The 14,452-nt window shown below is 45.9% G+C and overlaps 1 protein-coding gene across 1 annotated transcript; it reads right to left on the bottom strand.

Moving 5' to 3' along the window:
• Nucleotides 1-3,905: 3,905 nt before the first annotated feature.
• Nucleotides 3,906-14,149, bottom strand: LOC145800138 (uncharacterized). The gene is made up of 8 exons (XM_082889779.1): nt 14,065-14,149; nt 10,623-11,022; nt 9,405-9,920; nt 9,001-9,093; nt 7,130-7,414; nt 6,793-7,024; nt 5,499-5,717; nt 3,906-4,313 (listed from the first exon to the last, which is right to left on the bottom strand). The coding sequence occupies exons 1-8, from the start codon at nt 14,147-14,149 to the stop codon at nt 3,906-3,908; spliced, it is 2,238 nt and encodes a 745-aa protein (XP_082745905.1).
• Nucleotides 14,150-14,452: the final 303 nt, after the last annotated feature.

Here is a 14,452-nt window from a genome sequence, read left to right as displayed (position 1 = left end):
GTGAGGGTGAAGCAGGTAGCTCAAAAAGAAATGGATGGCAGTGCACTAATGGGAAACATCTCCCCCAAATCTCCAAAATTCCTCCTCTTGAACCTTGGGAAATGAGTCCTATTTATAGGCTTTTCCTTGATACCAAGAGGACACCAAGTGGCCAAATAGAGAGAGGACATGTGTCCTAGAGGATAACATGGAATATTCTGCCTTGAGCCACCAGACTGAAGGTGCCATGTGTCCCTCTACATGTAATATCTGTTTGCCTCCGTAATTACCTTTTTTGAGCCTCAGCAAGTGTAGTTGCGATAGGAGTGTTTGGCGCTACCACTCCTTTTGAGCCTCTGCAAGTGCACTTGTAGTGGTAAACCTTGCTACTGCACTTGCCTTCTCAGTTCTACTTGGCCAGTACATGCATTCTCAGGACTCCATTAGTCTGCTATTGACTATTTTTATGCCCACCTCAGCGAAGCCTCAAAGCTTAGCCACCTAACCACAAGCTCCCTAGCTTCCCAAGGCGAAGGGCACAGCCGAGCCTGCTATCAGCCATGATGTGCCTTAGTACCAAGCCCAAAGGGGCTTCGTTAGTCCTACCTGTGCGACTAAGGCAGGTTCGTCACCTGGGTAAATGGAAAGGGAGTCCCTTGTGCTCGGGCTGCCCTACTCCTATCTTCGCAGGGTTGCCGCAGTAAACTTGTATCTCGAGGCCTGTTATCAGCTCCAACCTGTAAGTCTTGGGGCCGGCTATCAATGCCAATGTAATGAACTTTGGGGGTTGCTATCAACCCTAGGCTAGTAATGCCTTGGGGCCTGCTATCAGCACCAAGCATTAGCCTCTACTTGCAGCAGAGAAGATTTTCCCAAATGCTGTTTTCACATTGGCGAGATGCTCCCACCACAAGTTGGGTACGGTGACTATAGTTGCTACGGCAGTCATTTCCCACGGCGCCAACAAGGTACCTCTGCAACTTGTGCGTTGCAAGTAATGCATCTGCAACTTAGTTCCTTCGGTTCTCTCATTCCCTCGGCAACTCTAGATGGCGACGGAACTGACAATACTTGAAATGGCAGCGCTGAGAAAAAGTACCTCCGCAACTTGGCCGTCGCAAGTGTCGCCTCTGCAACTTAGTTGCTTCAGCTTTCTCTTTCCGTGAGCAACTTCATGTGGTGGCTAAACCAACATTATTGGGCAATGGCAGCGTTGAGACAAAGTACCTCAACAACTTGACCATCGCAAGTGTTCCCTCTGCAACTTTGACTTAGAAATTTTCCTTCGTGGAGTCTGTTTGGACCCTTGGCGGGTCAGACCTATTTCGGCCCACTATTGGTCAACTTCCCTTGGGCTTTAGCCCATGCTCTCTTTTCATTCCTAGTCATCTCAGAAGGGTGATGTCAGCACTTTGGCCCATACTTAATTTGGGGTTTAATTTCTGACCCTCTACATTTGCCCCCTACGCGCGTGGGGGACACGCTCCTTGTTTCCAGTGCGTGCATGACATCAGCAAGTAACCCGTCGGTTAGGTCCGAAGTTGCGTTAGTTTTCTGCAAAGTCATAATGGCTCTGAAAAGGTGCCTTTTGACTAATAGTCATGATGGGCCTAAGGAGGCGTGTTGGCGCATTTTTCCACTTGTCCACTAGTCCCGTACTCCTGCCACAATACACTTTCTTGTCTCGTTGTCTTCATCTCTCTTTGGCCCTTACCTTCCAAAGTTTTCTTCTCTTTCTTTATTCTCTTTCATGGCTACCTCCAGGTTTCTACCCGACAGGGTTGTCCCACCCAATACTAAGCGGAGGAGAACCCCATATTTTGTGGGACTTGCCGACCCTTTCTGGAAGGCTGTTGATTCCTTTGTTCCTGATGCCCCTTCCCTGGAAAAGCCTCTGCTCCCTTTTGGTGAGGCCTCTTTGGATGATGCTGACATGGTGAACCCAGCCTCCGTGCTACGATTTCGTGTAGAGCGCGGTGATTTTCCTCATTCATACATTTATTACCGTACTCACTCGGGCCCTCCAGCAGACTGGTCCCTCTGGGTTGATGACATTATTGCAGACGACGACTTGGGTTGATGACTGGTCCCTCTGCAAAGTCATATGATTGTTTCCCGTTGGAGCCGTGACACTCACACCTTCGTGTTGGCTTGGGGAGAGATAGCCCTAACCCTTGAAGAGGTCGATGTTTTCCTTCGGTTGAGCACCTGTGGGGACTTCCTTTTTAATTGTGTGTCCCTGACTGCTGCAGAACAGGCTGCTATCACTGCTCTTCAAGGTGCCTTTCGAGAGGTACGAAAGCATGGCTTTTGGCATGATTTGAGGACTGGGGAATTGCTTCAAGAGAAGCCCAAGAGGGACAAGACCACCTACCTCTCTTGGTTGAAGCATTTTTTCAAGGACATGCAACCTGTTGTGGTTGACATTACCAAAGACAGTCGCGAGTCAATAGTTGGGTTGGGCTACCATGGCAACTTGTACCTGGCCACTTTTGGTAGTTATTTTATCTACTTTTTTGTCCTCCCTAACAACCCTGCTGGGAGCATCAATCCTCTAGTGTTCCCTTGCCGTCAAACTTTGCAACGACAGTCAGATCTCCTTGGCTCCTCTCTTCTTGGGAAATTTATACTTTCGTCTAGACCTCATTCATTCAGACATGGAGAGATCCATGGGCCACTATGATGTATGGAGCTTCGTTCATACTCAGTTCTTGACTACCTTTTTTTACGAGCGGTTCCCTGGTATGGGCCCAGTCCCCAAAAAGCATGAGCCCTTTTTTATGGACAAAGTCACCTGTCATAGATGCAGAGGGATGGCCCATCACCAATTGGGGCCTAATTCACCATATGTCGGATTCTTAGTAGCAAGAAGCACTTTCTTTAGGACCAGTTCTCTAGGTGTATAACGACACAACTGCACATACTAGTTATATGACTTGGCGAGCTGCTACTGATACCGTGCCATGTGAGGAAAAGTAGGGCCGGATAACATATGTGTTGCATAGCTCCCGATAGACGTTGGAATCGAATTGGGTACCGTTGTCGGATACAAGTGCTCTCGGTATACCGAATTGTGTTATAATGTTTTTTCGTACAAAACGTTTAACATCGATATCTCGAATATGTGTTAATGCCTCTGCTTCAACTCACTTTGTAAAATAATTTGTTGTGACGATCAGGAATCGCTTATTCTTTGGAGCCCGCGGTAATGGTCCAACGATATCAAGTCCCCATTGAGCGAATGTCTAAGGACTAGTAATGGAGTTTAACTGTTCGGCTGGTAGATGAGTTAAAAGGGAAAACTTTTCGCATTGTTCGCATTTCTTTATGTAGTTCTTGGCATCTGTTTGCATGGTGGGCCCATAATACCCCTGCGTTACGGCTCGGTGGGCCAATGAGCGCCCTCTAGAATGGGCACCACAGCTACCTTCATGTATTTCAGCTAAGAGTTGCTCAGCTTTATCTAGGTGGACATATTCTAGGTACGGCATAGAGAGAGAATTTTTGTAAAGCTTTCCTTGCGGATCCAAATAGTATCGCAGGGCTTTATTTTGTATCTTGTGGGCTTCTTTCTTATCCGTTGGGAGCTGTTTTGAGGAAAGAAATACAGCGATAGGGTCCATCCAACTTGGTCCTGGTTCAGTGATGTTAATTTGAACTGGTTCAGAAGAGGTAATGCTCGGCTCTTGGATGAACCCCACCTCGATTGTTCGTCTGATTTCTGAGTTAATGGCGGAGGCTAGGCAAGCAAGGGCATCCGCATGCGTGTTATGATCCCGAGTTATCTAATTCAACTCGTGGTGATCAAATTTTGTGAGCAAGGAATTTGCCATTTTCATGTAGGTGGCCATGCGGTCATTTTTAGCTGCATACTCCGCTTTCAACTAGTTGATGACTAATTTCAAGTCACAACAAACAAGTAACCGTCATGCACCAAAGTGAAGTGCGTTACGAAATTCGGCCTCGTTATTTGATGCATCAAAGCCCATTTTGACCGCTTGGTCGATTATTGCCCCCTCAGGGGTCATGATTACTACGTCTACCCCGCTGCTACGTTGGTTGGATGATCCATCACAGTACATCTGCCAAATATCTCCAACATATATTTGCCAGTCAGGTTTAGGTTGCACTTGATCAAACTTGAAATCGACATGGCATCCCGTTAACTCGGCTACAAAGTCGGCGAGCACTTGGCCCTTGATGGTAGTTCTAGGCAAAAACTGGATATCATATTGGTTGAGTTCCAAAGCCCATTTCGAGACTCGCCCTGATGCTTCCACGCTATAGAGCACTGACCGGAGAGGATAGTCCATTAATACCCCTATGGAATGAGCCTGAAATTAGTGCATCAACTTTCATGTAGCCACCATGAGAGCAAGAATGAGCTTTTCTAGTGGTAGATATCGTGTTTTGGCGTCGACCATTGCCTTGCTTACATAGTAAATTGGTCGCTGCTCCTAGAGTTGTTCCTTTAGTAGCAGGACACTGATTGCCCAGTCGGATACCACCAAATACAAGATAAGCGTATTGTTTGCCGATGGGGTTGCCAAGAGTGGTACTGATCGGAGATAAGCTTTCAAGTTGTCCAGCGTGGCTCGGCACTCGGGAATCCATTCAAAGGCTTTGCCCTGCCGAAGCGTGTGAAAGAATTATTGGCAGTGATCTGAGGAACGACGAATAAACCTATTGAGGGCGGCAACCATCCCCATCAACTATTGAACTTCTTTGACTGACTGAGGGGAGTCGAGTTTTAGAATTTCTATGATTTGCCTCGGGTTGGCCGCTATTCCGCGGTGGTTGACAATATTGCTGAGAAATTTGCTAGGTTCGATGTCGAATGCACATTTGAAGGTGTTCAATTTCATTTTGTACTTTCGTAGAATGTCGAAGGTCTCTGCTAAATCGGCTAGATGGGTGCACTTTTCCTTGGATTTCACCACCATGTCATCGATGTATACTTCCATGGTGCGGCCGAGTTGTTCCTTGAACATAGTTGTAACCAGTCTCTAGTAAGTTGCCCCCGCGTTCTTCAATTCGAAGGGCATGACCTTGTAGCAATCCCTTGGGGTGAGGAATGCGGTGTTTTCTTGATCCTCCGGATGCATGGTAATTTGGTGATAACCCCTGTAGGCATCCAAGAAGCTCATGCATTGATGATGCGCCATTACGTCTACAAGTTGGTCGATTCTGGGAAGAGGAAAACAATCCTTCGGACAGGCCCTGTTTAAGTCCTTAAAATCGACACAAATGAGCCAAGATCCATTTTTCTTATTTACAACCACGGTATTGGATAGCCAAGTGGGATAAATGACTTCACAAATTGCCCTGGCATCAATCAATCTGTCAACTTCATCAACAATGGTTGATGCATGCTCCGTGACTAACCGTCGACTTTTCTAAATGATTGGTTTGACTTTTGGATCGACGTTTAAACGATGTTGGGCCATGACTAGATCCATCCCCTGCATCTCATATGGTGTCCATGCAAACACATCATGGTTGCCGAGTAAGAAGGATACCAACTCGCGTTTATCAGCTTCGTTGAGGGAAGTGTCAATCATGAAGAATCTGTCTGGACCCTCATTGATTTCGATGAGATCAAAATCTTCAGTTTCCTTTTTGCTGTGGATTTTTCCAATGTCCTCGAGGCTCTCTCGGTCCGGTATTTCAATCGAGTTTAGTTCCAGTTCTTTTGGCCTCTTTGCAGCAGCGATAAGATAGCATGCCTGAGCCGATTTCTGAGAACCTCACATTTGCTTAATGCCATACTCAGTTGGAAAGTGGAGTAGTTGATGGTAAGTGCTCGGCACAGCTAGCATAGTATGCAACCAAGTCCTCCCCATGATAAGAATGTATGGTGACGGGAGCTTCACGGCTAGAAATTCCATGTCTATTGATCTGGTATCCGCTCGTACTGGTAGTGTGATCTTACCCAAGGGATACTCGGGGTTGGCATTGAAGCCGAATAATGGGTAATCGGCCGGTAACAGATCCGAATCAGTGAAACCGAGTTTAACAAATGTCTTGTAATACATTATTTCTGAGGTGCTTCCCTGATCGATGAGAACACGCTCAATTGGCCAGTAACATATCTGAATCTGTTCACGCGTAGCTTGACGACGAGGGGATCAGCGTGGGGGAGAGTTACTCCATCTAAGTCGGTGTCATCGAAGCTAATTCTGCCAGTTTCGCGGGGCCGTTTGGCTGGTGTGATTGGCTTGGGTAGGCTAGGTTGCAACTGAATTGTATGTACCTCGGCTAATGACGGTAAACTGTATATCATGTGAATTACACCAGGTGGAGGTAAATCCGGCCGTAGGGCTACCGTGTTCAATGGATTGTTCTTTCGGACATGTTGAGCTAGCCGATCGTCTTGTACCAACTCCTTTAGGTGGTCCTTCAGTACATAACAACTATCAGTATCATGGCCATGGTCCTTGTGATATTCGCACTGCTTATCCCTTCTCCTTGTATCAGGAGGTCCCATCATGTTGGACGACCATTTAAAGAATGGAAAATGTTGGACTTTGGGCAGGATCTTACTAATCGGCTCCGCTAATTCCGTGTAGTTCTTGTCCGATCGTCTTGTGCGTCTGCTATCCACTTGATATTGTTTGTTTGGACGGTGCGAACACTGGGCGCTTGAATGGCGCAAATCACGTCGGTTGTCTCGTTTAGCCCGAACCCGAGGTTCGAGGCTCCTTGACGGAATGACACTTACCAGCTGAACTAGACCAGATGGTGCCGATTAAACAACTTTCTATCCGGCCTTGACGCGCACTAACAATATTCTTCAACTTTCTTCATTAGCACCCAGACTGTCTTGGGAGGTCGTCTGGTCAACGAATTGCGGAGAGGACTATCAGGCTGTAATCCCATCTTAAAGGCAGTAATGGCCATGGAATCATTGCAGGCATCATCCAGAAAGTTGAAACATTCCCAATAGTGCACCGAATACTCACTTAGGGTGTCTTCTGGTTTAATTTGCATTGCCCAGAGAGAATCAGCTTGCTTTGGCTGAACTTCATTGGTGATGAATCTTGCCCTGAAGAATTTTTGGAGTTGATGAAAGCTTCTTATTGACCCCGGCTCCAGTTTATAGTACCATCTGATGGCCAACAGTACCAGGCTACTTGGAAACATTCAACACATGAGGGCTTCATCATCAATATGCAACGTCATCGCTTGTTTGTAATGAAAAATGTGGTCAGTGGGATATGATTTTCCATCGTATAAGGTAAATGTTAGTGCTTTGAACTTTTTAGGCGATTCAGCCCTTGCAATGCGTCGTATGAAAGGGTCGTGCCTGTTCTCCTCATCCGAATCATCACTTCCTTTCCCTCGCTTGTGCCGTACATATGGACTTCCTTCGGATGAGTTGGATGCAATGACTCGCCCCTTCTTTCTGGGTTCCTGAGATGGTGAGTCAAAATCGCTGCCATTATCATGTTTTCGAAGTCAACATCGTCAATCACCTTTCTTCTTTTCTGGGGATCGACCCCGATCATGGCATGTGGCCTGTTGGGATTTGGCTAACTCCAAGGCCAATTCCTTACACAAATACTCGTTCTCAGCCATCATATCTTCTACACGCTATTTGTTTTGTTTTGCTTGATCCATGATTGTCTGCACAGTCTCCTGTACAGAAGTTGAGGGTGAAGTTTGAGCAACTAGGTCAAAGTTAAAGACCCGCCGCGTGCTGATATTCTCCAGTCTAAGCATGTTTCTTGGAGTAATGTCATTTCTTGGTGTAACATCATCAGCAACTATTGAAGGGTCATCGATCACGCTTGCCATAGGCAGATTTGAGTATTTCCACAGACGGCGCCAATTGTGGTAAGTGGTTTGGAAATACTCTTGGATCCAGTTAGACGCTCTTGATCCTCTAATTACTACCTGAGAAGGGAATGAACACTCCGGTCAGGGGTACCGAAATTAGCACTATGATGGACAAGTCAGTATCCTCTCAAATTTACTTCTATCTCAAGTAATCTTGTAAATTCTCACATACCTTCTTTGCTTGACAATCCTCGCTTTTTATATTACCTCTAGGCCCAAGGGTCGGGCCCACTCTTGATCTCAAACGTAGTTACTTAGTCGGCCAACCAGTTAAGTGTTGGCTCCAATTCGGCTCATTATATGGCCGATTCGTTTATTCGATTTCATGAGCACCTGGTCAGGGCCGAATTTCCTTTGGCCTGATGTCGATCAAATGCCTAGGCCTCTTCTTAGTTTATTTTATTCAACCTCCACAAAACCGAAGGGCATCACCGTATAGAAAAAATTTCCCAACGGCATTTTGAAAGTTGTCTTTTCTGCATCTTCTGATGCCATTTTGATCTGGTTATAACAACTGAACCTGTCCATGAAGGAGAACATCTAATGGTCCGCAGTAGAGTCAACAAGTGTGTCAACATGGAGTAATGGAAACAAATCTTTTAGGCAGGTCTTGTTCAGGTCGCAAAACTCTACATAGACCCTGATTTGGCCGTTCTTCTTCTTCACAGGCACAATATTTGGTAGCTAAGTTGGGTAGTGTATAGGCTCAATGAATTTGGCCCTTTGCAACTTTTCTACCTCTTCCTTAATCTTTAACTCAAGATCAGGGTGATACTTTCAAGCATGCTCCTTGATTGGCTTAGAGTTCGGAAAAGTGTCCAGATGATGAGTGACAAGGGATGGGTTAATACCAGGCATCTCATCATATGTCCAAGCAAAGACGTAACTGTACCGCTTCAGTAGTGTTATCAATTATGCCTTAGCTATTGGAGCCATTATATCGCTGATAAACACGAGCTTGCGCTGCCCTGGGAAGTCGCTGAGGTTAACCTCAATAAGTACTTCCTGCTGCGGTTTGGGTCTATCTTGCATACATTCAGGGGCGGGCTCAGGCGTCTCCACCAACCCTTCTTGGGACTTACTACCATCACGTTTATTTGCCTTGAGGCCATCCTCCCAAGGTATGAAGCTTGTCCCTTAAGACCGTCGTAGGTAGTAAACTGTTTTTCCATCCTCGCGCACCTTAACAATCTTGGGCGAAGGACTTGTGGACTTGCTGCTCCTCTTCTACCCACTGCTTTCTGGAGCAACCTCTGCATCTCAAATTTCTTCCCACTGTGGCAATTTTACACATGCAACCTTACCAGTCCTTGGAGTTTCATTTGTTGACAGCTCAGTAAAGAAGACTGCATCAAAATAGTGTGCCTCTTCTACTCCAAATGGCTTTTCTGACGCATTTATGGTCCCTATGCGTTTCCCCAGCTTTGCCTTTACACATTGGTGATAACTCGACGGGATAGCCCAATATCAGTGCATCTAAGCCCTGCCAAGTATCATGTGGTAATTTGTGTCCGCTTCAATCACATGGAACTTAATAGTAGAGCGGATCTCGCCAACTGCTAAGTCCACTACAACATAGTCCTTACTAAACCTTTTTCTCACCGTCAAAACCCGTCACCATAATAGGTTTGCGAACCATACTAGACTGTAGGATGCCAGCCTTCGCAAGGGTGTCCTTAGTGATGATGTTTATGGATGCTTCGCAGTCAAGGAAAGCACGCTTGAACTCCACGTCATTGATGTAAGCTAAGACAAAAAGAGGACGATTATGAGGAAATGGGTATTCTCTGTCTGCTTCTGAAAAAGTAATGGCCCCATAATCTTCCTGGATGCGCCGAGGTATATACTCCTTAGCCATTAATACCCCTATGGTGTGAGCCTGAAAATAGTGCATCAACTTTCTTGCAGCCACCACGAGAGCAAAGATGAGTTTTTCCAGTGGTAGATATCGTGTTTCGACGTAGACCATTACCTTGCTTACATAGTAAATTGGTCGCTGCTCCCTGAGTTCTTCCTTTAGTAGCACAACGCTGACCGCCTGGTCTGATACCGCCAGATACAAATGAGCAGATCGTTTGCCGATGGGTTTGCCAAGAGTGGTACTGATCGGAAATAAGTTTTCAAGCCATCTAGTGCAGTCTGGCACTCTGGAGTCCATTCAAAGGCTTTGCCCTATTGAAGTGTGTAAAAGAATTGTCGGCAGCAATCTGAGGAACGACTGATAAACAAATTAAGGGCGACAGCCATCCCCATCAACTACTGAACTTCTTTCACCGACTAAGGGGAGCCGAGTTCTAGAATTGTTGTGATTTGCCTCGGGTTGGCCTGTATTTCGCAGTGGTTGACAATATAGCCGAGAAATTTGCCAGATCGAATGTCGAATGCACATTTCGAGGCGTTCTGTGTCATCTTGTACTTCCAGAGAATGCCGAAGGTGTCTGCTAAAACGGCTAGATGGGTGCACTTTTCCTTAGATTACACCACCATGTCATCGATGTATACTTCCATGGTGCAGCCAAGTTGTTCCTTGAACATAGTGGTAACCAGTCTCTAGTAAGTTGCCCCTTGCGTTCTTCAATTTGAAGGGCATGACCTTGTAGCAATAGGTTTCCCTTGGGGTGAGAAATGCAGACTTTTCTTGATCCTCCGGATGCATGGCAATTTGGTGATAACCCCTGTAGGCATCCAAGAAGCTCATGAGCTGATGATGTACCGTTGTGTCCACAAGTTCGACGATTCTGGGAAGAGGAAAACAATCCTTCGGACAGGCCCTGTTCAAGTCTGTGAAATCGACACAAACGCACCAAGATCCATTTTTCTTATTTACAACCACGGTATTGGACAGCCTTGTAGGATAAGTGACTTCACGAATTGCCTCGACATTAAGCAATCTGTTAACTTCATCAACAACGGTCGATGCATGCTCCACGACTGACCACCGACTTTTTTGAATGATTGGTTTGACTTTTGGATCGACGTTCAGACGATGTTGGGCCGTGACTGGATCCACCCCGGGAATCTTGTATGGTGTCCACGCAAACACATCAAGGTTGCCGAGTAAGAAGGATACCAGCTCGTGTTTATCAGCTTTGTTTAGGGAAGTGTCGATCATGAAGAATCTGTCTGGACTCCCATTGATTTCAATCTGATCAAGATCTTCGGTTACCTTTTCGCTGGGGATTTTCCCATTTTCCTTGAGGCTCTCTCACTCCGGTATTTCAATCGAGTTCACTTCCAGTTCTTTTGGCCTCTTTGCAGCAGCGATAAGATATCATGCCTGCACTAATTTCTGAGAACCTCGAATTTGCTCAATGCCATACTCAGTTGGAAAGCGGAGTAGTTGATGGATAGTGCTCGGCACAGCCTACATAGTATGTAACCAAGTCACCCCCCCCCATGATAAGATTGTATGGGGACGGGAGCTTAACGGCCAGAAATTTCATGTCTATTGATCTGGTATCCGCTTGTACTAGTAGTGTGATCTTACCCAAGGGATACTCGGGGTTGGCATTGAAGCCGAATAATGGGTAATCGGTCGATAACAGATTCGAATTAGCAAAATCGAGTTTAACAAATGTCTTGTAATACATTATTTCTGAGGTGCTTCCCTGATCGATGAGAACACGCTCAACTATGAATCTGTTCATGCATAGCTCGACAATGCGAGGATCAGCGTGGGAGAGAGTTACTCTATCTAGGTCGGTGTCATCGAAGCTAATCCTGCTAATTTTGTGGGGCCGTTTGGCTGGTGTTATTGGTTTGGGTAGGCTAGTTTGCAACTGAATTGCATGTACCTTGGCCGACGACGATAGTCTGTGTATCAAGTCAATTACACCAAGTGGAGGTGAATCCAGCTATAGGGCTACCGTGTTCGATGGATTATTCCTTCGAACATGTTGCGCCAATCGGCCGTCTCGTACCAACTCCTCCAGGTGGTCCTTCAGTGCATAACAACTGTCAGTATCATGGCCATGGTCCTTGTGATATTCGCATTGCTTATCCCTTCTCCTTGTATCAGGAGGTCCTATCATCTTGGACGACCTTTTAAAGAACGGAATATGTTAGACTTTGGGTAGGATCTTACTAATTAGCTCTGCTAATTCCGTGTACTTCTAGTCTGAACGTCTTGTGCACCTGCTATCCACTTGATATTGTTCATTTGAATGGTATGAACATTGACCGCTTGAATGGCATGAATCACACTGATTGTCTCGTTAGCCCGAGCTCAAAGTTTAGGGCTCCTTGATGACACAACGTTTATCGACTAAACCAGACTAGATGGTGCCGATTTAACAACTTTCTGTCTGGCCTTGACGCTCAGGGCATCATCTTCCATCTTGTAGTATTCTTCAACTTTCTTCATTAGTGCCCAGACTGTCTTGGGAGGCCGTCTGGTCAATTAACTGCGGAGAGGACTATCAAGGTGTAATCCCATCTTAAAGGTCGTAATGACCATGGTATCATTGCAAGCATCATCCAATAAGTTGAAACATTCCTAATAGTGCTCTGAATACTCACGGAGGATCTCTTCTAGTTTAATTTGCATTACCCAGAGAGAGTCAGCTTGCTTTGGCTGGACTTCGTTGGTGATGAATTTTTCCCAGAAGGATTTTTGAAGTTGATGGAAGCTTCTTATTGACGCCGGCTCCAGTTTATAGTACTATCTGACGGCCAACGGTCCCAGGCTACTTGGAAACATTCGATATATGAGGGCTTCATCATTAGCATGCAACGTCATCGCTTGTTTGTAATGACGAATGTGGTTAGTGGGATCTGATTTTTCGTCGTATAAGGTGAATGTCGGTGCTTTGAACTTTTAGGCAACACAAACCCTGCAATGCGTCGTACGAAAGGGTCGTGCCTATCCTCTTCATCCGAATCATCACATCCTTTCCCTCGCCTATGTTGTACATATGGACTTCCTTCGGATGAGCTGGATGCATTAACTCGCCCCTTCTTTCTGTGTTCCTGAGATGGTGAGTCGGAATTACAACCATTATCATGTTTCTGAAGTCGACGTCGTCGATCATCATTCTTCTTTTCTAGGGATCGACCACGATAATGGCGTGCAGCCTATTGGGATTTGGCTAACTCCAGGGCCAATTCCTTACACAAACGCTCGTTCTCAGCCATTATATCTTCTAGACGTTGTTCGTTTCGTTTTGCTTGATCCATGATTGTCTGCACAGTCCCCTACATAGAAGTTGAGGGTGAAGTTTGAGCTACTGGGTTGAAGTTAAAAGCCTGTCGTGCGATGATATTCTCCGATCCAAGCATGTTTCTTGGAGTAATGCCATCTCTTGGTGTAACATCGTCAGCAACTATAGAAGGATAATCTGTCACACCTGCCATGGACGCACTTGAGTATTCCCATAGACGGCGCCAATTGTGGTAAAGTGGTTTGGAAATACTCTTGGATCCAGTTAGACACTATTGACCCTCTGATTGCTACCTGAAAAATGGATGAACACTCCGGTCGGGGGTACTGGAATTAGCACTCCAACGGACAAGTCAGTATCCTCTCAAATTTACTTCTATCTCAAGTTATCTTGTAAATTCTCACATACCTCCTTTGGCTAACATTCCTCGCTTTTTATATTACCTCTGGGCCCAACGGTCGGGCCCACTCTTGATCTCGCATGTAGTTACTTAGTCGGCCTTCCAATTGAGTGTTGGCTCCTATTCGGCTCCTTATATGGCTGATTCGTTTATTCAACTTCATGAGCCCCTGGTCAGGGCCGAACTTCCTTTAGCCTGATGTCTATTAAATGCCTTGGCCTCTTCCTAATAGATTTTATTCGACCTCCACAAAATCGAAGGGCATCACCGTATAGAAAAAAATTTCCATGGGTGTTCTCAAAGCTGTCTTTTCTGCATCTTCTGGTGCCATTTTGATCTAGTTATAACCACTGAACGCGTCCATGAAGGAGAACATTTGATGGCCTGTGGTGGAATCGACAAATGTGTCAACATGGGACAATGGAAACTCATCTTTTAGGTAGGCCTTGTCCAGGTCGCGAAAGTCTACGCAGACCCTGATTTGGCCATTCTTCTTCTTCACAGGCACAATATTTGCTAGCCAAGTTGGGTACTATATAGGCTCAATGAACTTGTCCCTCTGCAACTTGTATACCTCTTCCTTAATCTTTGCCTCAAGATCAGGGTGATACTTTCAAGCATACTACTTAATTCGCTTAGAGTTAGAAAAAGCATCCAAATGATGAGTGACAAGGGATGGGTTAATACCAGGCATCTCGTCATATGTCCAAACAAAGACGTCACTGTACCGCTTCAGTAGTGTTATCAATTTCTCCTTCACTGCTGGAGCCATTGTATCGTTGATAAACACGGGCTTGCTCTGCCCGGGTAAGTCGCTAAGGTTAACCTCAACAAGTACTTCCTGTTGTAGTTTGGGTCTATCTTGCATGCATTCAGGGACGGGCTCAAGCGTCTCCACTAACCTTTCTTGGGACTCATTAGCATCACGTTTATTTGCCTCGGGGCCATCCTCTCATGGTATGAAGTCGGGCCCCCAAGACCGTCATAGTTAGTAAACTGTCTTGCCGTCCTCGTGCACCTCAACAATCTTGGGCGAAGGACTTGTGGACTTGCTGTTCTTCTTCTGCCCACTGCT

Source organism: Camellia sinensis, chromosome 10 (genome assembly GCF_055761805.1).
Source record: "Camellia sinensis isolate YWXY chromosome 10, ASM5576180v1, whole genome shotgun sequence".
NCBI lineage: Eukaryota > Viridiplantae > Streptophyta > Magnoliopsida > Ericales > Theaceae > Camellia > Camellia sinensis.
The sequence above is the reverse complement of the archived record's forward strand: the minus strand, read 5'-3'. Positions and strand labels throughout refer to the sequence as shown.